The sequence below is a fragment of the Acromyrmex echinatior genome, chromosome 4 (genome assembly GCF_024713525.1).
Source record: "Acromyrmex echinatior isolate Ae372 chromosome 4, ASM2471352v2, whole genome shotgun sequence".
Lineage (NCBI taxonomy): Eukaryota > Metazoa > Arthropoda > Insecta > Hymenoptera > Formicidae > Acromyrmex > Acromyrmex echinatior.
The window spans coordinates 16,440,445-16,466,105 of NC_141855.1; the positions used below are offsets into that span (position 1 = coordinate 16,440,445).

Below are 25,661 nucleotides of genomic sequence, written 5' to 3' on the forward strand. Positions count from 1 at the left end.
TTATAATTCACATTCCTTGCCTCAAATAATTGTTCTGATGCCATATATAGTGGTTTACTGGCTTTCTTATAAAAAAACTGCGTTTCAATCCTTTATTGCCGGTTGTATGCCGGTTTTATGAAGGATTTACATGCGTGCGACATACATGTGTCATCCGTAGTAAGTCCAAAGGGCGTCCAATGGGCAAACGTGTTTCTTAGAGATCTCAGCTGGGGACGCTATCGTCCCTAGAAAACAGATATTCCTACTGGCCGTAGATCGTATACAGTACGAATTTTCAATTAGCCAATCACTTTCCATTACGTTCTGTCATTAAGGAAAAAAAAGACCGAGTCGGTTGGTCGTATTATCGCTTATCGCGCGATACTTGCTGCTTCTATGCGAGAAATATCGTTGTCGTTGGAGACAGATTCCAGCTGATCGGCGCTCCCGCGAAGAAGCGTATTTCGAAGAGGGTGCGATGTGATTTGTTGAGTTCGGTGCGGAGGAGTATCCAAGGCGGAATCGCGATTCGGCCGTGTTGATGTCCGTCCGGTTCGTCGTCCAAGAGTGGCCAAGACTCAGCAAGCTGTTGCAGGCTTCGAATGCGTTTTCCGCTCGCGTTGTTTGACACCATTCTGCAACGGGACGTTGGCGAAACGTTGCTTCACGCATTTATTGAACGTACGCGACAACATTACGTTAGACGTTGCGGGACTGCAGCACGTACTGTTGTAGCACTTTGTAACATACAATCGGGACGATCTGCGATTTCACTGTTTAGGCGTTCCTTCCTTTGTGCGTGGCGAATCTTACATACGCAGACATTCGTCTCCGAGGAAAAGCGCCGGTTGCTCGCATATCGACGCATGATATTTCGAACAATCTTGAACGACGACATACGCTTGTATCTCGCTGTATTACGCCAGGCTTTCGTTCAAGATCCTTTCGTGACTAACCTTGCGGAATGCACTTGGTATCCAGCGAGATATAAACTGCGAATCTTTCGTTGTGATCGAGACGTTCTTCTTGTGAGTGATCGCTCGAATATACGATATGAGTTCCTCTTAACTAATAACATAAGCCGATACAGAAAATTAGAAAAAAAGAGATATTAGAAAAATACGTCCATGTAAGTATACTATTGTTACATAGAACGGCATGTTGACAAGTTCGATAGAAATTGAATTCGATGTTGTCGATGAGGCTCTTAACGAGTATTGATATCGAAATCCATTTGTAATAAACATTTTTTTCGTGTACATACAATGATCTTTTGTCTGTTATTATTGAAATTCACTCGAGTTATTTTATATAATTAATTGATACATTTAAAAGAAATTTTATTATTTCTTAGTATTTATATGATCTTTATATGGTTACTGTGAATTACATGTAAATATCTATCATTATAATAATTTACCGAGAACCATTACCGTGTATGTAGAAATATTGCATCATGTAAGTTAGCGTATTGCAAAAAATCATAGTAAATGGACTTTGGGAGTAGCGAATTGTGTTTATCGCTAATTTAAAGTCTGTTTTTTATTCCTGCACTAGACTGCACTACAACTTTTTTCTCACTTTTGCCAAATATTAAATATATATCTATTTCACTTTAAGTGTATACTCGTTACTAGTGTATACTAGTTCAGCTACAAAAAAACAGATCTTTAATTACTTGCACTACTCTGCATTGGTGTGTCGAAAGAGCATTATATATACATGTGTGTATATACATATATATATATATATATGAAAATATATTTGTTAAAACCATAATATAATGTTCATTGATGAATAATACTGGAAGATATCAGATACATATTCTATTTAAGAATGTGGATGATATTAATATTGGTTATTTTTCTTTAAATATTTTATATGTTTATGATTTTAATAACTTCAGCTTTTAGTACACAATCAATACGAATTAAAAATGCCTCTACCAGTCGAAGCTAAATCTTTTAAATAATTCATATTCAATTATATATATATATATATATATATATATATGTACATGCATATATACCATATTTATAGTCATTCGAAAATTATGCATCGAATTAGTTTTCCGGACTTATAAATGCAATTAAATTATTGTAATAATTTCATGAATCAAATTAAATTGACAAACAATTTTTAATAATTTAATACTCAATCAAGCATCATATTAGAAAGATGTTAATGTGCTGAAAAACAGCTTTTAGTGTTATGCAAAGTAGTCAGGTAATTAAATTTGCTATAGGTGATGTTATAAACCATGCAGTAGGCTGCTTGTCTATTTACGATAATTTTTATGTACAAATATTTTAATTTACGTCCTGCAACAGAGTTATGTATTTCAATTATTCTGTATATAGTAATGAATAATATTCTTAAAGAAGAGCAGTATTTTACTGTGCTATATACGTAATAGTGTATCTTGTTTAATGAGATTGTCGGGACGAAATTAAATCATTGGTGAATGCGAGTAACAATAAAATAAATGTATATATAACTTTATATATTTGTAATTTATTAAAGAATATAATTTACGTTAATCGGAAGACATAAATATATGATCTCTTTGCATTCTTTAATTTTATACTAAACATCTGCTTTTTATTTTTAATTACAAATGTAGACATCCTTAATATTATAAAAATTTGTTTATAACAACTATAAAAACTAATATATATATATATATATATATATATATATATATATATATATACAAATATGTTATTTTAATGATGACATTTTTACATAATTAATATTAAATAAAGCATAAATTAAAAAAATGTATACAAGCGGCATTTATTAAGAAATAAATGAAAAAATAAAATATAAAATTATTAATATCCTTGATATGTTCTTGTTTGTACAAAGTTGTGAGATTTTTTTATGCAATTTATTGCTGTCATATATTTGTATCAAATAAGTTGTATCTCTTATGATACAATTTTGATAGTAAAGAGAATCTTGTTACGAATATTGGATGAATCTCTTTACATGATGAGTCATATTTTTGTCAAGTTGTAGTAAATTTTTAATATACATATGAATGATTTAATAGCGATAGGATGCCGCCAAGACGAGCAGAAGATGTGCCTATGAAGAGAATAGCAGCTGCAGGTTGTAAATTACCAGCGCAACTGCCAGCAGGAGAAATCTTGACGGATATTACACAGAATAAATGGAGACTAGGGAATACCATTGGATATGGTGGTTTTGGAGACATATACCTTGGTAAATATTCTTATATTTTTGTAATCTGTTTTTACTTATATTTGAAATAATCCATATTCTATAGTTTATATAATATTTGTAGAGCTATGTATTAATCTTTCGCTTCTTCTTCCGTAGCCTCTAATGACATTACATTACCTGTTGGTCAAGATGCAAAGTATGTCGTAAAGATTGAACCTCATAATAATGGGCCATTATTTGTCGAAATGAATTTTTATATAAGAGCAGCACGGAAGCACATGAGTAAGTAATGTACACATAATTAAATTAACATATATATAATTATAATTTTATGTATATACACATACTCACACACGCGCGCGCGCGTATAGAGTGGTCTATTTTACTTAATCCATTAGAATATCTCTAAAGCTTTAAGAAAAAATGTTTTTCTGACAAAAATTGCTCAATTATTAGAGGATAAAGAGACTTTGAGAATTTGACCTTGAGAAGATATCCTTAAAGTCAGGCCAAAGTTATCTTAAAATTTAAAGTTATATTAAAATTTTTTAAACATTTTTCTTAAGGTGAGTTCAATGAAGGTCACCAATTTCTTTCTCTCTAGCAACTTTTGTTTGAACCATTTTTATTTTAAACTTAAGGATTTTAGTGAATTAGAAGATATTTTAGTGAATTGGTTAAAACGGATATGTACGTTACAATGTTCAAAAAAGGTTAAGATTTACTTGAAACCCCGGATTTACTTGAGAGAATAACGTTTTTGAAAAAAATGTTTCAGACAAAAGTTGTAAGGTGTAAAAAGATTTATTTACAGATCTTATCAGTTTGACCTTGGGTGGTATCGTCAAGTTTAGAAGTCAAGATCATATTGATTTTTTTTGGAACACCCTTTTAATTCCAGAATCTAATAGCTGATGTCAAGAGCTTTTCAAAACACATAAAGTTATTTTTCATTAAGTACTTTTCGAATTAAGGCTTGAAAGTTGACAGTACCGCCAGCATTAGCATTATGTAAGGTGTTCGGCCGATGGCTTCTTAAATATTGTTAAAATAGGACGTGTTCTAACATAACATTTGTCGAGACTAAGGCCATTATTATAAGGAATTATTACTTTTTTCATTTTTGCACTAAAAGTTCATTTTTACGTTATACTAATGCTGGCGATACTGTAACTTTCAAGCTTTACTAACTCGAAAAGTACTTAATAAAAAATAACTTTATTACAGTGTTTTGAAAAGCTCTTGATGCTAGCTATCAGATTCTGGAATAAAAAAATAGGGTGTTCCATTAAAAAGAATCGGTATGACCTGGCAACACCACCAAGTCAAACTGATAAGATCAGTAAATAGATCTTTTTGTTGAATCCTACAATTTTTGTCTGGAACACTTTTCTGTAAAACTTGTATTTTCCGAAATATTCAGGTCTCAATCTTTTTGGGACATTCTATGTGTATATATATATATTAGGTGTTGGAATTAATTCGTAGCGTTTTACAAGTGATGGGAAGTACTTTCATTAATGTATTTTTTAATGCTCATGTGAAATAAATAACATTCTTTCATTAAAAAACGCTACGAATTAATTCCAACACCTAATATATATATATATATACACTTCAAATGATTGTATTTTTCATGTTTTGATATATTTTACAGTTAAAAGTTGGTGTGAATCTCAGGGAAAGAAGAGAATTGGTGTACCCACATATGAAGGATCAGGATCTCATTTTTATGGAGGTCACCGATATAGGTTTCTAGTAATACCTCGATATGGCGTGGATATCGGAAAATTATTTCTATCGCATAGAAAGAAATTACCAACAAAACTTGTTAATACGTTAGCTGTACAAATGGTAAATTTCACACTTGGAATTGCGAGTTTTGTTATTAATAGTTGATCGAGATTGCAGTTTAATAAAATTTTTTTTTTTTTATAGCTTGATGCATTGGAATACATTCATAGTAAAGGATATGCTCATGCAGATATTAAGGGACCAAATATCTTGTTATCGTATGGGAATGAAATAGGAAAAGAAAAGTCGATGGCATACTTGGTGGATTATGGATTGGCATATCGTTTCCGTACGGGAACCGGTGAACATAAACCATTTGTACATGATGAGAGAAGAGCTCACGAGGGTACTTTAGAATTTACATCGCGGGACGCTCATCATGGAAGTATGTCAATCATTTCAGTAACGTATATTACATTCGCACATTTGCAATTTCTTTTTATATCAAGATTATAAAAATTAATGATTTTTTTCCTTCAAAAGAGCTGGTAAGAATAATTAGCTGTGTTCATCTTAGGATTTATTACATAAAAAACAATTTAATAATAACTTTATTCGGTGGACTGAGCTTTTTTTCTGTTCCTTTTACTGTTATTAAATGAAAAATTAAATTATTTTCTCTCATTCAATAAAATATTTTTTAGCACATTCAAGGAGAGGAGACTTAGAGACTTTAGGATATAACATTATACAATGGTTGTGTGGAAAGTTACCTTGGGAGAAAGATAGTGATGAGATAGGTTTTACTATGAATCCTGAAGAAATTCATCAACAAAAAGAGATTCTTTTATCAGACTTACCCCTATTTATGGATAAGTGCTTTCCTGACAAGAAAAAACCGCCAGGTTAGTAAAAATATAATAAGTATAATAAAAATATATAGTATATACATGTGTGTGTGTGTGTGTGTGTGTGTGTGTGTGTGTGTGTGTGTGTGTGTGCGTGTGCGTGTGCGTGTGCGTGTGCGTGTGCGTGTGCGTGTGCGTGTGCGTGTGCGTGTGCGTGTGCGTGTGTGTGTGTGTAGTGTATATTGTGTATTCATATAACCTTTATATTTCGTATGATATTTATTTTTATAGCTGCGATCATGAAATATATGAAGTGCATTACCGAACTAGAATTTGAGACCAAGCCGAACTATTCTTATTTACGGAATTTATTTCTACGTAGTGGCAGTCAAGATGGCAATATTCCTATATGTCTTTATAACATGAAAGAGTCAAATGAAAATCTTACAAGCTCTATATTTTTTGAGCGTCCATATTTAAGAGAAAGGAAACCTTGTAGACCTGTAAACGGCGAGGTAAAAATTTGCTTGAGTTTTAAGTATCTGCTAATAAAATACTTAAATTTACATACGCGCGCGCGAAATATAGATTATTACTTTAATAATTTTATCTGTTCTAGATACGAATAACACGAAATACTCAGCCTAAGCAACCAGTTCAGAAAAAAGAATTTAGTTGGGAAGCAGTATTAGCATTACATCCAGACAAACTTGCAAAAATCAGTACTCAACTGCCACCTTCGCCTCTCACACCGCCTCTTACACCACCATCGTCCACATCCCCGCGGCCACCGTCTCTGCCAACATATGCAATGTTAGATGTACTTCGTAAAATGAAGGAGAGACAATCAGGTTCATTTAGGCATAAAGCAATACCGAAATCGTCGGAGTAAGTATCCACTTTTGCAATATATATATATATACTATATAACATATGTACACACATCACACACATTAGTACTTTGATTGTTTTAATATGTGATTTTTCGAATCTTAGTAATGAACTCAAACCAAAATGGATGACACCCGCAATGGAAGAAGTTGCGCGATTAAGGAAAAAAATCACTGAGGCGTCTGTAACCGACTTCCAAAATAGTTCACGTGTGACACGTTCACGTGTGGCAAAGAGAAAACGTAAGATTGTATTTCACACACACATATACGTAAGCATCATATAGTGTGATCTATCATTACTGCACTTTTAATCATAGTGTCATTTAAGTATTAATGTATTACGAACTAAATTATTTATTGTCAACTTTAGCAAATTATTAAATTATTGATCAATTAGTTATTTTTTACACTGTCAGAATGATCAATTTGCAAAGAATCTCACTTTATTACTCATATAAATTAAAAAATTAAATTAAGTTTGAAAAATATTGCTGGCATTTTCTATTGCAGAAAATAATTATTTTTATAAATCTTTTTTATAAACATTAGAAAAATTTGTTATTATAAATTGATGCGGTAGTGATGAGCCATCATATGTATACTTCTTAATTTAGATATGTAATGTACATTTGATGATATATTTGCATATTATAGAATCTGGCGTTCAGGAGCAACATAAAGTAATAAAGGATGATTCAACCAATAGCAAGGTTACACATAAAAAAAGGAAAATTTCTTTTTAAAGAAAGTTGGGTCCTATTAAGAGACACAGTATCTCGCATCAAATACATGCGCCTATACTGGGCACAGGAAACACTACAATGCACCTTAACTCGAACGTCGAATTGATCGAAATTAGTATTACAAAGACCTCTGACAATGATCATCGGCATTCACAGCAAATATTAAGTATTATTTGATAAAATCTCATCCATTAATGATGTTATAGATACACATCGCGCCAATTTATTTAAGACTGCTTCATTATTGTATTATTTGCTCTTTGATAACTTTATCTGGTACATATAGAATTCTAAATAGTTGTATAGCGAACAAAATAGTGGTATTAATGAATAAGTACTTCCTTTTATGAAAGGCAGAGATTCAATAGAGTTAATATGTTTATATAGAAACATTGATTTTGCAAACGTAATATTTTTGAAAGATGCAGTGATTTAAGATTTAATTGATTTTAATTGATTGTACAAATAAATTGCAATTTAGTTGTTAAATTTTGAATTTATTTAATTTTGTGCAGTGTAATGAGCGTAATATATTTAAAATCCATCATTTATCAATATTTCAGCTACATATGATTTGAATTGGACATTGATATAAAATGATTGATTTAATCGATAATCTAATAATAGCAGACAGTTGTAAAATTTATTATACTCCCATCTTTTCTCTTAAAAGATATAATTTCAGAAGCAAAAATAAATTTGCACAAAATAGAAAAAATAACTATGTAAAAATTATGCATAATTATATACATTACAAAATTTTGATTTAAGAATATCTTGTGCAATATAGATCATAAAAAAATATTGAAAAAAAGTGGATTTATTATATTCTTTGTAAAATCTCGTTTTCCATTACTATTATCTCTTTTCCTATGTAGCTGCTCAAGAATTGTAAAATATTACGGAGTTACTTGTGATTCCATCATCATTCATATGAAATTAAGCAGTGTATAAAGCAGAAATTCTTTGCACAGATTCTTTCCGCTTTACGCACATCGCATATCATATGCTTTCCTTTGTTTAACTCTATAAAGTTACATTTCTTCTTACATTGTTCTAATTTGTATAATAACAATTTGTATTTAAAGCTACATTAATTTCGACAATACTTTCTTACATGTATGTGCAGTATAAAAAATATAAATCGTAATGTATTTTACATTTAAATTTACATTATGACTTAAAATTGTACTAATGTTACAAGGAGAATAATGAGATTCACTACAGAAGAACATTTGTAAAATATATGATAAGCTCATACATATTCTTTAATATGCTGTATGAATAAAATATTTGATAAATATCGATGGCATAACTTCCGAGCTTATTATATATCGAAAATCTCGATTTAGTCAATTGTCACATTGCTACGACTTTTATAGTTTGATATTGGTATCCTAACCTAAGTTTAGAAAATATTGTTAGTTTATGTTTAATTTTATTGTTAGTGCTTTCGTTAACAAATCGTGATTCATTTATAGGTGATTCGTTTATATTAGAATTTTTTTACAATACATTTGTGATAATTTATTTTTTATTATTCTAAGTTAATATAATATGTATATGTACCTGTGTGTGCCACAAGAAATCGTTACTGCTTTAACTGAGACTAACTATCATCGATTGTATATCATTCGTATTTATATTTTATTTCTATTTGTGAAATGTTTTGTCATATTTATATATTACATATAAATATTACACACTTGATTTCTAAGAAAATAGATGTCTAAGAAATTATCGAATTCTGCGTATGAGATTTAAATAATGGCAAAGTCTTTACGGAAAGAATATCTATTCGCCAATATTTTGTACGGCCCAATATATTATTACATCACTTTGTATAAATTGCTAATAATAAAGTGGACTTTAGTAGTAATAATTAAAGTCATCGCGCAATAAGGGCGCATTCTCCTAAGTATTGTTAGAGAAATGACGATTATTATTTCATAAGAAAGATAATTTAAGTTTAAATACTTCAAATGAGGGAGGTGTAACTAAGTGTAACTATGATCGGATAACTGAGAACTACTAGATAACAGAAGAGAAAATGTATGGAATAAAGTAAACTGTGTATTAGACTATACTCGCATCGGCATTTTCTTATAGCGATCTTGTATATGTACGTTGTTTATACGATGCGAAATATAAAACAAATATATATGACCAACAGATTGAATGATTTCTTTCCTCTATAATATTGTGCATAAAATATTATATTATATAAATTATTACATGAATTAATTATTACTGCAGACTATGTCAAATAATTAATTCGAGCATTAATTATTAATTAAATTCAAATGCCATTCCCTTTTTCGTTAATCTTCTGCGTACATTTACAGATATTTTTTATCATTATTATTATTCAGTTAGTAGTTAAATTTATTATGTGTGTAAGATGTACATATATAATTCTTTAATAATAGCGGCTGATGAAGACCGAGTAAAAAAAAGTTGAAAGCTTTTCACTTACGATATCTATACGTAATTATATTTTTTACTTATAATGCCTCGTATATGATCGGTTTTTCGGCCTATTATTAAATTATGTATCTTTCAAGATAATTTTCGTTTGCGTATTAAGGGACGACGTCCTAATGTTCAGAAAGCATTCTCCATTCATCTCGTCGTTGCGGGATGCAACAGCGAGCGCTGGCCGTCTAATAATAGAACGTCGGCGATTCCGTAGAAGTACGACGCGTAGCTGGCCCCTAATATATGCACGCGTGTAGGTGCGTGTATTCTTCCAAAAAATAAACGCAACTTAGCGCAGGGGATAAAGGGTAGAGGGGAAAAGAAGGGAGGTCGTAAGAATGTGTAGCAACGACTTTCACGACGCTTGGTTGAGCAATATATATGTATATTCGGGAGAAGATCTTTTATTTCGAGAGAGACATTACGTCGCTCGTTAATATTCTACGCAATGCGTGCGCGTATCTCAATTCCACTTTCTCATCGAAACGTCTCAAATATATCTTCCGAAATATCGTCTTTTCGACAATTTCGAAAAAGATTCCAACGATTTGTATTAGCTGTCGGAAGATCAAATAGATCAAATAAATTAGTACTCGCAGATGGATTTAAAATTATATATAAAAATATCGATTATATATTACTCAGATTTTTTAATTTTATATAGTAAAAACCGATTTATGTAAATATATCTCGATCTACAAAAAAATTAATTCTAACAGCTAGTATACTAACAATAAATTAGTATGTCGAAATTTTTATGTATAAAAAGTATTATATATACAAAGTATATATAAAAAGTATTATATATAAGTATATATTTAAGCTGCATACACTGATATTACATGCTTTTATTGCTTGCATTGTACATATATTTGACGACACAAACCGACACAACTGTCTTTGTTATTTATTGAACATAAAGAAAAACAGAACAACGTTTATGTCGATTTGTGACACTAATTGCAGCGTTGATAAAAAATATGTTTTAAATTTAATCGATATTTTTAACATGTTTTAAACATATTTTTTATAAACTATTTAAAGCATGTTTTAAGTATTAAAAATATGTATAAAAAGAAACATACCATGTTTTATTCTTAAGAAAAAAAAAGCATTAATTTTTGCCACTCTACACTAATGTGTCCGTTTTTACCAACGTAATTTAATTTTAATCTTGAATCTTCAATCATTAATATTTATCTCAAGATTAAATAATTCTTCATATTTTTCTAGTTCTAAGAATTAGAAAAAGATAAAAATTGACTTCTAAGAATTAAAAAGATGAACAATTAGTTAAACCGATTTTAATTTTACATTGATGGAAATTAAGCTACCCGTCCTTAATGGAAAGATACCTCTATTATTAAATTATTACTATTATAAATTTGAATTGATTCGATATTTTTTAATCACACAATAATTAATTCCGATGTAATACAGGGTATTACCGAAAAACTGTTTATATTAATTATCAAGAAAAGTTCAATTATACTATATTAATTTTTTGACATTTATTTTGCGAGTCTTCAAGTATTAATAAAATTACTTGGATATTTTCTATCCTTGCTTTACTTGCTTTCTAAATTTTTTTATGCATTTCGTTCTAAAGACTACGTACAATCTCTCTCTTTTCAGATTGAAAATTGAGCTACTCTTTTTCAAGACTGGCTCAATTTTCACTCTTCAGAATGAGATATTCCACTCCAAAGAATTTAGAGAGTATATAACATTTATCATTTTTTATAGTACGTGTACAGATCGAAATTAATTTATATTTTCTAGAAACGCGGGGTGTCGAATCGGAATTGTATATTTCGCAGAATTCTCAGGAACCTCCATTGGTTCGTGGGATCGTTCACCCTCGGTGATTTTCGGCGTGGCACTCCGTGCCGCGTCGCGTTGCGCCGCGGCGTGCTGGCGCGGTTGTTGAATCGGTTGAATGTCAGTCGCGTTTCATCCTGCGATCGCGTCACGCGAGACATCCTTCTCGGCGAGTTTTGGCGCGCCGCGTTGCTCCATGCCGGTCACGGCAGTCGGTGGTGTCAATCGCGTTCCGTTCGGTGTGCGCGTACGTTTCTTGTTTGTTGACTCGCGATCATAATTCCGATCATTCACCCTTTTCCGCGGCAAGACTTTCGGCGCCGAAAGATATGTCAGTCGCGATCGACGCACGTTCGTGGACGTGCGGTTGCGTCGTTCAACACGGCGCGAAATGTCGCGCAATGTGACGAGCGATCGGAGCGATGATCGTGACGTGTTTCGCGAGTAACAACGTGATTACATTGACGATCGACGTGAGATTGTTCGACGAGGAACGCGCGTCACGATGGGCAGCGAGGCGGATGTGGAAGCTGCGAGCACCAATGCTGTGGATTCCGACGGTTCGGTCAGCTGGGAGGACTTTTTCGGTGAGTACTTATATGTTTTGTCTCTTTCAGATTTATATATACATTCGAAAATGTATGTTTTATGTGTACACTCTAAAAAGATATCGATGGATTTAACACTATGCGGTGTCTTACAATTCTCACCATGTTGTAGATTAATTTTTTCACACAAATGATACTAATAAAGTCTAAAGTTATGTATTTTATATTCATAAAAGACTCCTCCGATTTTGATGAAACACTGAATGTTGTTTTCTAGACAAAAATAAGGGATACGTATTTTTTTATGAGAGCTTCATTGTACTTTTAAGGAACAACACTCTTTGAAGAAATTCGGTTTTTTTTCTTTTGAAACGAATATCATCGAAACTATAAGAGATAAAGAACTACAAGAGAAAAAGAAAATTTTCGGAATAAAAAGTGAATGATTTAAAAAGTAATTTATATAATAATAATTTCAAAAAATTTGTTTAAATTAATTTTTATTTATAAAAATAATAAGGCTCAATAAATCAAAATAAGTAAAAAGGAAAATGGGCTGTTCTTATGTGCTTGTCTTATAATATCAAAGATAATTTTTGCCTCTTTCTTTTAATTTTGACTTATTATTAACGACTTATTTGTACTTTCCTTTTTACTGTTTGCGACTCGATTCGTACTTTTCTCATTATTCTTATTATTTTTATTTATTTCTACCGTTAATTTATTATTACAATTTATACTTGCTAACAGAAACATGTTCGTCCTTATACACACATACGGTTCGGAGGAGCACATTTTTGTCAACTATAATCGTTTGTTTGATTTCCTCTCAATTTGGAGCGAGCTTTATAATTAATTTGCGTCCGAATGCGAATTTTACTTGATCTCTTATGTTTTTTATCTACGTTATAACTCTATTGTTAATTACCGTTGTTAATTTATTTTGTCACACTAACTTATTTATCACATTGAAAATGATCCAACTAGGATCAAAACGTTTGTTTTGTTCACCTTCTGATTGCCAAATTATATTTTATGTTTTTAATTTATGACATAGTTTTATTTCAAAAAAATTTTTTTAACTACTCATACAGTTTGTCAATTTATGTTTTAGGCTCGTAGCCCTTTTTCCTTTTTACTTATTTTAATTTTTATTTATAAAAGTTAAAGAAATGTTTTTAATTACAATTATTAGATAATCTTAAAAAATATCAGTCAATTTTTCTACATATTTTAAACATTTTTTTCTATCTATTACAGTTTTGGCGATATTTATTTTGAAAGAAGAAAAATTGATTTTCTTAAAAAAATATATGCATCTCTTATTTTTCTAGAAAACAATATATTCAAAGAACTCATCGAAATCAGAGATGGACATTTCCTAAGTTTCCTTCTTCAGATAATAGCGTCATTAATTGTTTACTTTGATAACGAAGTTATCGAATAACAAATATAAGTTTTAAAATCTCACTTTTAATATAAATTATCAAAATTCAATAAAGCACGATTTCGAGCTTGTATAGATTGTTAGTAAAAGCTCAGTTGAATCTCACTTTTCAAAATAACAAAGAAGGTGCATTTAACTGAGTTATGACGTTACAAATGAGAACTATCTGAGTTTGATGTAAATGGAAAGCGCAACTATTAACACCAACATGGTGTGGATTTAAAACCGCTGGGGTTTATTTGTTTTTTTTTCTGTGGTTAAACTAGTATACACTGTCGGAACTTAAAACGAAATAGGTACACGTTTGATATTCGGCGAAAGCGAGAAAGAAAGTTCTAATGAAGTTTAGTGTAAGAATATATAAAAAACAGATCTTATATCAACACCATCTTGGTGTGCATTTAAAATCTAAACTGTTAAATCCATTTTGGAAAATTATATAGACACCGCATAATTTAAATTTACACCGATATGTTTTACAAAATATACAAACATATAATAATACATATATACATATTTTTCCTATTACATTTATTATTTACATTTATTATTCATACCATTCATAGAATTGTGGTTTCGATTGATGGATCGACAAACCGCACACGCTTCGATTACATTGTGACTTCTATTTGAAGTTGTCTGTGAAACACTGCGTATATTTCACAGAGTTTACAGTTCAACTTATGGCGCGAACGTCCCGCGTCGGCTTGACAAATAAAAGTGCGGGCGCGCACTACTAACGCACTCTCGAAACGAACGACCCGGATTAATACGCGTCTTGCTCGCGCGTTCATTGGACCTAATAATGCGCAATCGTCTTTCTCTCCACGCATTTTTATCCTCTTTGACTTCGACGCAATCGCGCGGAACTCTCACGCTACATGCGCGTAAACGCCATGCTTGATTCCTCCGCGGTTTACGTTTTTTATACTTTGCACGAGCTAGTGTTGCTACTGTTTGCATTTAGAGATCGGAAAAAGAAAGAAAGAGTAAAAAGATATGAATAGATATAGAAAATACAGTCAAAGAGAGGAGGCGGATTATCGTATCATAGATAAAACGTACGAAAGATAAAAATATCCTGTTTTTCTATGAAATTGGTAATTATATATCTTTTAACTTTAGAAGGGAAAACTAAAATATATATGCATTTGTTAAAAAATCAATAATTTAAATCTATCAATTAGTGGACATTACCCAGTTATTGAACGAAATGACTAAAATTTTAAATATTATATTAGGTGTTGGAATTAATTCGTAGCGTTTTTTAATGAAAGAATGTTATTTATTTCACATGAGCATTAAAAAATACATTAATGAAAGTACTTCCCATCACTTGTAAAACGCTACGAATTAATTCCAACACCTAATATATATATATATAGATCTGTATCTACGCTAAATTTTTTCATAAACGTGCTATCATAAAAGATATATTTACAAATTATTCCTTTAAAAAAATAAAAATTAAAAGAAGATTTCTACTATAAATTAAGTAACAATAGACATGTAATATTCCTTTAAACTTTTGTAACAGAAATATTCGTTACATATTACGTCGCGATTTACAATTCTATCTCTTCTACCGAATCTAATAACTTCCTTTATATTGAATTCGGTATAATTTTCTCTTCGGTGAAGACTCGCCGTGTTTTTCCAGCAATATTCTAGTGTTTCTAGTGTATTCTTCCGGATTAATTACCTTTCTATATTAGAAGGTTGAAGAGAGCGTTTGCGTGGCGTAAGATATTTCTCCATTAGAAAGTTCCTTGCCCGCGGAAAATACATTATTTCATAATGACAAAAAGTGTAATTGAGACGTTACGCGCGTAGAGAGGCTACCGTAAGGTCAGAAGCTAACTCGAGACTAGTCGCCAAGATTAATCGCTTGTAATAAATCGGCGCGAGCGCGTAAAGCTCGCCGAAGTTCCAATGCTTTCGCTCGCGTTTGAATTTCATTTGTCTCGAGAGGTTAATTGCTGCCCGAAAATATATTGGTAGCTCTGAGAATTAAATGAGATAGAGTAAGTAAATACGACACTTAATGATTATTAAGCACATGTAATGATGAGTTTCATATATTATTATCTTGGCTTACATGTGTTAGTTATATTATCATTTAATCTCAAACTTATTTTAATCAAACGATATACAACTCGTTTTTAGGATCCTATTTTTATTTTATGTATCGTGTAACACGAAGAACGTTTGAAAAATCAGAAATACATTTGTATATAAATGTATGTTAAAATATGCACGATATTTATAATAAATTTATAAATAGGATTCTATTGAATTGTAATTTGTCTAAAGTGATTGTTATTCTGCCAAAACTGAAATATTAATATTAAATCTGTATTAATGAATAGTTTAATATCATAATGAAAATAAATTCGCGTGTCATACTGTTTACTATATTAATGAATAAGTTCCACTACTGAGAAATTTATTGTGAAAAGTTATCATCTCAGTCAGAGATACATTTTAATGTAACTTATGAGATTTTAAGGACAAATTCGAGATAGGACTTCAAACGTCCTCTATTACATGGTATGTACATGATATTGATACGTAGCATAAGATATCATGTGATAAGGATATCGATATTTAATGAAGATTATGTGAACATATTGAAGAAAACAAAATTTATTTGATTTTTGACAACGAGACTTGTTCAATATCTCGTTACACAATATTAGCTTAGTTCGAGACTCTTATCATCGATAAAGATAAACGTCTTGCGTCTACTTTTAAGTTTGTCATCTATTTTTAATGAACTAATAATAAATTTCGAATTAATAATAAATTTCGAATGAGGCAAACATCGATTGACGGCAAACATAATTTTACTAATTTTTAATATATCTCATGCATATGTGCTTTGTACATATGTGCTCGAAAACTATTACATTTCATAAAAAGAAACTCGGAAAGTTCTTGGATTTGTGCTTTCTCCTCAGCTGAGTACTTTTCGCCTCGCTTCTGCTCGCTCGTGGGTTGCAACTCCGCTTGCAAAACGACGACCATTCGACCACTTCCAAGACAAGTGGCAGAACTTAAGGATGCAATACCCGGCGTGACGCAAAAAACCGCCTCTTTGCCGGATGCAGTTTAGAGTGACGGACGAACGCGCGCGCGCGTTTCTTTCTTACAAACGTGTGTGCGTATCATATATATTTCTTGCCCTTTTACGTCGTGTCGCAGCGAAAATTCGAGCGACCGATCTCTCGTCTGGATCTTTATACGCCGGTCTAAAAGTTGCTCGAATCTTTCTGGCAGTACAAGGGTCATCGTTGTACCTTTTCAAGCACATTACAGTACGTTGACGCTCGTATTTTCTAAATACGGTTGCGAAATTTGTAACGTTCTTAAGTTTCTCGAGTTTCAAATGTCGAAAGATTTAAGATTTTTTTTCGTAAATTCTCGAAAATCCTTCAACTTCGGAGTGTCAACTTTCTATTAAGCAATTAAAGAGACAAGTCCTAATTTTTATCTTAATTCAATCTTTTGATTGTCAATAAAGTTTTAACTCTTCCGTCAGCAATAGGAGTCTTCGAAAAACAGCAAATTTTTTATTTTTTCAGATTATATTAAAGTCTGACAAAATTTTGGTATACTTGTCAAAGTTTTAACGAATTTTTAGGAATTAGGAATCGAATTGTATTTTATTTATCTTTATTAAATTTAAATTCATCTATCAAAATTCGCACTCAAAATGTCGATGATGCTTTTAAAGATCTCTGTTGAAGATCTTTGTTAAAGAAGTTGTCGGAAAGTTAAAAATCCATTAATGTCCGTTTCTACTAATTGACAGATAACTTTAATCTCGGTTCACTTACTTTTCATCTTTTTTTTTAATTTTTATGCTCTTTCCTTTAGCATTTAGAATTTTTCTAATTTAAAGAAAAAAAATGAAGAGTTAGTTAAACCAGGATTATAAAATTAAATTACACTGATAGAAACAAACATAATAAGTTTCAATAATTTCGATATTCTCTGATAAAATTCCAATCTTGAAAATCGCTGAATTTTGATCAAGAACAATGCTCGATGTATGCGAATGAAAGTGCAAAGACGAAACCGCATTTGTTCACTGCCATCGTCCTCATAGTTCCGCGTGCACGGTCAAGACGAATAAATGACCGAATGCTCGATCTAGATGCGCCTCGCCATCGGGACACGATCATATGCGCACGTTTAAACGCCAATTCTCCTCGGCGAAGAGCATTTCCGCGGTTCGGTGACTAACATTCAGAATAGATATCCGTATCGTTTCGCGTGTATACGACGGACGTTCTGGGCTGCACGACATCGCAGCCATCACGATACTTACGGTCCTGATGGCGTGGGCCTCGGCTGGAACGTGGGCGTTCCACACGCCGCACTTCTTGCTCTCTAGCTCTACGCCGAGAACGCCGAGGGCGATCCAAGAGAACGTAATGGATGGCGTTGGACATTTTTTCAAACATAAGAGAGATAACAGTTATCAAAACGTTAACGTGATGCTCTTCATGTGTTTCGGCAAATGCGTTTAATACGTTTAGTGCGATTTAACTGTTTTAGCAATTTATTATAGCTTTATGTGACATGTATGTACCTATTAAGAGACCGAAATAAATAAAAAATATTTGGTTCACTCTTTATCATCAATATGTGTAAAAAAATTTGATCTAAAATTCTAAAATATGCACGAAATGCATAAAAAAATTTATAGATCATTTACTAATTTAATAATTTTTAATAATTTTCTTTATTGTTTGACTGAATATTCTTCTCTTATGGAAATTTAATATATTAATATCGTTAACAGTACTTTTAAGATTGAAAATAAATGATTAATTGGACAGTATTAGTATTAAATTTCTGTAAGGATTATAGAAATTGTCGCGAGGGGGAGTATGAAAATTAGGGACATTTCTGGGAGTTAGCACGACATTTTATAAACATAAAAAGAAATAATGACAGTTACAGTAGCACTTTTCATAGTTTTATAATTCTTTATAAAAATGAAAAATATTCTACATTTTTTTATACTAAAAAACAAAGTTAGCATATTTTCAATTTTGGTTCCTTAATATAAAAATGTGGAACTTTTTTTATTTTTATGAGAAACTATGAAAAGTGTTACTGGAGCTACTATTTTTATTATATTAACAAAGTATCGTGCTAACTTCACAGATTCACAAACAATTTCTCACAAAGCATCAGGAGTTGAAGAGAAACTTAATAACAGGAAACGCAACTTTGTGCAACAGACATCACGCATGCTTTTATACAGAAAATATGTTAGCGTCGTCAGGATTAATGGGAAAGTCCGCAAGTACAGTGAGACAATTTGTATGTGAGAAAATACACATAAATAACTCAGGAGATGCGATAATATCTTGCGTGAAGCAAGTATGTAGAAATGTAGCATTCCCACAAAAGAGAAGCGTTTCTTCTCTTCAGCGGATTGATAGATTCTGCAGGACATACAAATCGGAAATGATTATTTATTATGTTTTCTAAATAAAATTACATTTTAAAATACATTATTTTCTCTCCCTCTCTCTCTCTCTCTCTCTCTCTCTCTCTATCTCTTTTAAGAGATGTGTATACCATGTATCATGCCCACACGCAACTACGAGAGTAGCGACGCGCTTCTTCGGTGCAGGTTCTTACGCATGTACTACGTCTTACGCACGCATGGACCGTACGCGTGTGCGGCCAGCTTAGATCTTCATCCAAGACGCCATTGAACTTGATTTCCCGCGGCCTCGCTTGCACGTGCAGAAATTTTAAAGGAGAACCGCATCGCCTGCGGCGGCGCAGGTTCGCTCGCAGACCGGAACGCGCGCATCCAGCAAGTCTCTTATCTCGTCTTCTTCCATTTAGCTAAACTTGACCAAATTAACGCTGTATATGCAATGTGACATTATTAATGACTCAACGTATAGGAATGTAAAATCGATTTTTATTTATTATATTTATGTATGTAATCTTTATCTCTATATTGAATGAAGGTTGTATACTCTCAAACAATAAAAATATTTTTATTTCTATCCGAGAATAAAAAGATTTATTTCACTCGGATATAGATTGTGTATTGTGCAGAGCATAACAATAATCTATTTTATTATATTTTAAATAATAATCAACTAATTTTTTTTAACTGACGAAAAAAAATGATAACAATGACTGTTTTATTAGTTACAAGTTACAATTTTATTCATAAAGATATTTTGCTATTTACATTAATTCGATTTTATTTTCTTAAAGATTTTAATTCGGCTAGTTTTGAGCGGAACAGCAATCGGTGATAATTGTAACAGTGTCAGTCATAATTTACTGTGATTTCTTTTTAAGATAACGCGAGTTACTGGATAATGCATTATCTAAACGGAATCGTCGTGCTGCCTTTTTCCTCTCCGTTAAAGCATATTCCAACATTCGCCGTTTATGGAGAGAGGATGTTTATGCGGGCTTTGTTCTTCTTTATACGAGCTCGTATTTCCGTGACTTTTGATCGCATTTTCGCCCACGCAAAATGCGATACGATTTTCATTGCACGAGTTGTCATTTGTCGCATTTGTTCCGTTCAATGTCCAAGAGACACAAATCCCTAAAAAGAGAGATTTTCTCATTTAAAATGAGATAAAATATAATTAACTTTCTGTCAGTAACATGGTGTCTTTAAAGACATCATCGATGATATTTTGATTGCAAATTTTAATAGATAAATTTAAATCTGTAAAAAATAAATAAAATACAATTCAACTGCTATGATAGTCTTGTTATTAAAATTTTGACAAGATATATCAGATTTTTATATAATCCGAAACAATAAAAAAATTTACTCTTTTTTTTGAAAACCCCTGAATTAAAAACAAATGGAAAATTTTGTAGCTAAAATTTTGTTCTTTTTCCGTTTAAAGGCATTAAATAACTTGTTTTTTGGATCGCAATTGTACTTTAATCGATTAAAAACGCCAATTTTTTACAACACCTAACACGTTTACCTATATCTTTTCTCTTTCAATGGCTCGGTCGTGTGCATCTCTCTCGTTAGCGAAATCAATCGTGATCGCGAGATCGAGGAAGTCGGCCTGACTTAGAAACTGGCCACGACACGGAGTGTGAATGAACCTTTATCTCGATTCGCGCGCGACGTCCGTTAAACGTATAAGGGAATCGTAACGAGTAGCGACATTAGGCATCCCAGCGACTTAACCCTTCTCGATTGGCGGGGGTATCCGGTTTTATCGGTCGTACCTGGGTGTACACGCGAGTCCGATCACATAGGGTGAGAGAGAGAAAAGAGGGGGAGAGAGAGAGAGAGAGAGAGAAAAGAGAAAGAAAAAGAGAGAAAGATCGGGAACGACCTGATCAAAATACGTGCGATCGTTTTTTTATTCTCGTCTTTTCCTGGCGCAGTCCAGAACGAATGTTAAATGTCCTGAATCGTGCAAGATCTGATAGACAAATCGGTCGACATTTGACCTACGACCCGCGTCTTTGTTGGATCACTTTCGTGCTTTTATCTATTTTATTTATCTTTTATTTATTTTCTTTCTCATTTTTGTTCTCGTTATTTCTTAATATTTATCTAATTCATTTATCAAGGTAATCTTTACACTTTAGCTATCATACATGTACCTACATATGAGAGAGGAAAAGAATGTTTAAGCTGACGTAAAGTACGATTGATATGGTTCTATATATTTTTAACATTTCAGATAAATAAGGACACTTAAGTCATGGTATGTCGTAATGGTACCGGATGACCAATGTCGAAACGCGATGACCGCAATAATTAGCTTAAGTTACATATCGTCACTCGTTTTATTTTGACGAATGTCACGTGTAGTTTGCAAAGATTGCGAAAGTGCGAAGTGCGACATCTTAAATATTGACAAACGTGCGAAAGCTGAACCTCGTTAAATGTACATTTTAGAATGTTGTTTTCGGAAATGCGTTTTTCAAAAGCTAAGACGTGAAAATTAAATAATGCATGTCTACAAATACAGGATTTCCCAAAAGTGTAAAAAGCTCGTAATAATTTTTGAAAAACGAAGATATTGAAAAACGGTGAAACATTATTTGTTCTGATATTTCAAAAAACTATTTTTTGGCATGAATGCTGATCAATCATGTAAGTATGTGAGAGCGAGAGGACTGATCCTGGCCAAGTGTACGAAATTTCCTTCTTTGTATGACCGCTATTTCGAAAAAGATCGTTCATAGTTTTAAAATTTACATCGTTTTGATTGCTGTCAAAAAAGGTATCAAATAAGCCCGGATTCCTAGCGCTATTTTCTTTTTTAAATTTTCATCATTGGGTGAAAATCATCGCTGATCATTCATGTTAAAAGGTAGCTTTTTTGAAATATTAGCACGTGTTTCACTGTTTCTCGATATCTTCATTTTTACAACAATTATTACGAAGCTTCCATTTATTTTTTTGGAACCATGCGCGCGTTCACACACACACACACACACACACACAAGCACGCGCGCGCGTACACATTTATGAACAATGAATCATTTTTATTAAGTAAAATTAAATGTCAAAGGATATAAACGGATATTTAAAGAATGACTCGGTTTTCTTGAGAATAACTCGGTTTTCTTTGACCTCTTTTCAAGACTAATCGACTCAACATTCGTGCAGGTCGGGAAAAAACTTGCATCGTTAACGTGCGCGTGTCGCTAATGTTCAACATAGGTGTGAACGCACTCGTGTATGTCATGCATTCTATTGCACGTGCAAACATGCTTTCGCACGATCTAAGTACTAATTGATGCGAACGATCTCTATTGTCGTGCACCGGTTTATCGATTTAATCACATAAATTGAGTCTGACTTAGAATTTTTGGATAATGGACATCCTTTTTGAAATCCTGATTGAGAAACTTTAAGTAAGTCTTTAAAAAATTTATGTTTCTTGTTTGACAAAAAGATAAAACAATGAAGATAAAAATGACATGAATTTATATGATGATGAAAAATATAAAATTCTCTCTTTGACGTAATTTATTTATTATGTTACGTAAATTATATATGTCTATCTATAGATAATGTCTATCTCAGATAATGATATCGGACACAAAAAGAATAATTTCGTTGACATATCTAAAAATGTAGCTAGATGTAGATTTGAAGATAACTTTGTTGGACAATCAAAATAATTATGTAGTCTACTCAATCAGATTAGAATGTCAAAATTTTTTGTATGTTGCTCATATTTGTGTGAGCATTCTATTAATTTTAATAGTCCAACAAAATTATTTTCAGATCTATATCTGCAGCTAAATTTGTAGATACTTTAGCAAAATTATTCTTTCATGTAGTATAATTAAATATATTTAATATTTCAGTATATATCACACTTGTTAACTACATGACTTGATTCACACTTGCAACTCTCCAAGTACTTAATCCCCTGTCAAGCGAGGGAGCGATTGGATTCAAATGTTACGTAAATTAAACGAGCGACATCGCGACATACGGGTGCACAATTATATACGATATAGTGATTTAAAGTCGCCCGTGGTGCATTTCGCTTGTCGGCGGTTGCGTCGAGTAGCACAAATCGCGTATAAATACATTCTCTGAAGCATATATATATATAATTGGCTTGTCGTCGAACTGTGATCAACTGATTAATTTCAGTTATGATTAATTTAAGTACATCTCAGAATTACCGAAGGATATGATTAGATCTATGTGGAAAGATAATATAATGCATTGCGTGTCTGCTGCACTCACGTCAATAAATAATCGTTTAATCAAACATTTTCGTTAAATGGTACATATGAGTTGTGTGTGTCTATACTACTTGAAATTTTTTTAGAAAATTTAATGTAAATCGTTTGTTTTTATAAATTATTTTAATTCTTTGTCGACAAGAATTTTACTCTTCCATCAGCGGATTTTATAAAACCTGAAAAAATTCTGATATACCTATCAGAACTTTAACAAATAATAAACTTACAATAATGAATTTTTATTATAAAAATCGGATTGTACTTTATTTATTTTTTATATATTAAAATTTATTCATCAAAATTTATAATCAAAATATTTATGGTGCCTTTAAAGACTTTAATTGCCAGTAGACACTTAAGATAGGAATATAAACAGTTAACTATAATACAACTAAAAATTTTAATTAAAGTTTTAATATTATATATATTAAAAGTTTTAATATTAAAAAAATTATCTAAAAATTTTTTTCTTTTATTACATAATTTATACAAAATATACAAAATAATTTATACAAAATATACAAAATAATTTTTCAAATATTTATTTTTTAACTTTTTAAAAATATAATGATTTCTTAGAAATATCTTAGAAGCTTTAAATTAGATGTATGTAAAATTTTTTGAAACTTTTTAGTCCTTTTAATGTTTTAACACATAAAATGGAATTGAATGAAATGGATATGAATGAATCACGCGCAAGCTATTTAAAAGTGCTGAAAATATATCGATTAGAAAAGAAAAAACGCGTTCACACGTTGCAGAAAGATGATCATGTGGGTGCGCAGATAGAATTAAAACCATAAACAATCGTGATCGATTTATAACGAATAAATCGTTTACAAATGCCATTCCTTAATTGTAAATGTTATAATAGATATGCAACATATAACAACTAATAGATATGCAAATGATATAAGAATAAGAAATATACAGTCCCAGTGTGACATTGCAACACCGATTATGAGAGCAAAGATGCTGAAAGGAGCGCGATTAAGGAATTAGATCCGAATCGATCCAATTTTAAGCTATTTCTTCTAATAGAGCTACGAAAGCGAAATTGTGAGCACGACTGACTAAAAATTTGATTCATTAAAATCTTATCGATCGGTACGCCTTGCTGAATTGCCATTCTACTATTTTGTTTGCAATTGACACACTTACTTACTATCTACTTTTTTCGAATAAAAAAAAGAAGAATAATTTTGATACGTTATTGAATGATGATTCGATCTGTATCTTATCTCTTTAACCTCGTATTTTTCATTTAAGTCTTAGAAGACGCACGAGTGATTTCGCTGTGCTTTAGAAGTCCATTTTCGTATCACGTTCATTAAATTGTGCAAAAAAAATGTAAGCAGGAAAAAGAAATTTGTCGTCGTTAATTCTTTTGTCAACGTGCGCTCGACGAATGCAAATGACTATTTAAGTTTGATGCTGTTCAGTCATATATGTAGTATGCGCGTGTTATGAAATTAATCTACTGAAATCTATTATTGTCTAGATTATTTATTGACTACTTGTTTATATTTTTTATATAAAAATAGTATAAAAAATAGAATAAATATTTTTGTTAATAATCATTCTTCAGTTGAAATATTTCTGAGATATTTCTGAAAATTTTCGATAATTTGCTGTATGGATAGTCTCAAGCGCCATGAGTGGCTTGTGTCCAATCGTACCGTGTCCAATCGTGTACAAAGTAACTATAAAAGTAATTGTAAAATTCATTACCGTTACTAAAAGAATAACTACGTTATTGTTACAGTTATCAAAGAAAAAAGTAACGTAGTTATCAGTAAAGTTATCAAAAAAGTAACTTGTAACTGTAACTTTGTTACAAGTAACTTCCAGTCCCTGGGTAGAGTTAATAAAACGGCCGTCTTCCAAGTCGTGCGTCGCCGAGATTGTATTTCTGGGAAGGTGTCGCCTTGCACAAAGCTCCGTGCCAAAAGGCCGCAATCGGACAGTCCGAAATCAATTTGTGGCTCGCAAATATCGTCATACCGCATCTGTACCTCTGTGTCGCATGCGTTTTACGTACGCAGAAATCAAAATACAAATCGTTTCTCTTCGCATTTTGGATGTTCAAAAAATTATGATATTCCGAAGCGTATTTGTCTTTTTTTTGTTATAAAATCAAATTTTATATTCTCTAAATTTTTTGGAGTAAATCTTATTCCAAAAGAGTGGCAGGATGTTCACTCTTTAAGGGTAACTTCTAATGTCGTTTA

The 25,661-nt window shown here is 31.7% G+C and overlaps 2 protein-coding genes across 3 annotated transcripts in view; both read left to right on the plus strand.

The window, feature by feature from the left end:
• Nucleotides 1-277: 277 nt before the first annotated feature.
• On the plus strand, nucleotides 278-9,559 carry LOC105145520 (serine/threonine-protein kinase VRK1). 2 transcript variants are annotated; one of them, XM_011055121.2, is made up of 10 exons: nucleotides 278-1,111; nucleotides 3,038-3,210; nucleotides 3,328-3,453; nucleotides 4,829-5,025; nucleotides 5,110-5,350; nucleotides 5,610-5,810; nucleotides 6,045-6,268; nucleotides 6,373-6,641; nucleotides 6,750-6,915; nucleotides 7,301-9,559. In XM_011055121.2, the coding sequence occupies exons 2-10, from the start codon at nucleotides 3,045-3,047 to the stop codon at nucleotides 7,328-7,330; spliced, it is 1,620 nt and encodes a 539-aa protein (XP_011053423.1). In that variant the 5' UTR covers nucleotides 278-1,111; nucleotides 3,038-3,044; the 3' UTR covers nucleotides 7,331-9,559. The 2 variants fall into 2 exon arrangements, with proteins under 2 accessions (XP_011053423.1, XP_011053422.1); XM_011055120.2 differs by having other exon boundaries at nucleotides 279-1,111; nucleotides 6,750-6,886.
• A 2,230-nt stretch (nucleotides 9,560-11,789) lies between these two features.
• The window catches only part of GEFmeso (Guanine nucleotide exchange factor in mesoderm), a 53,189-nt gene continuing 39,317 nt past the window's right edge, over nucleotides 11,790-25,661 (plus strand). Inside the window, exon 1 of the mRNA XM_011055122.2 lies at nucleotides 11,790-12,275. Within this exon, the coding sequence (XP_011053424.1) occupies nucleotides 12,194-12,275 (82 nt within the window). The 5' untranslated portion in view covers nucleotides 11,790-12,193. The remainder of the gene's footprint in view (nucleotides 12,276-25,661) is intronic.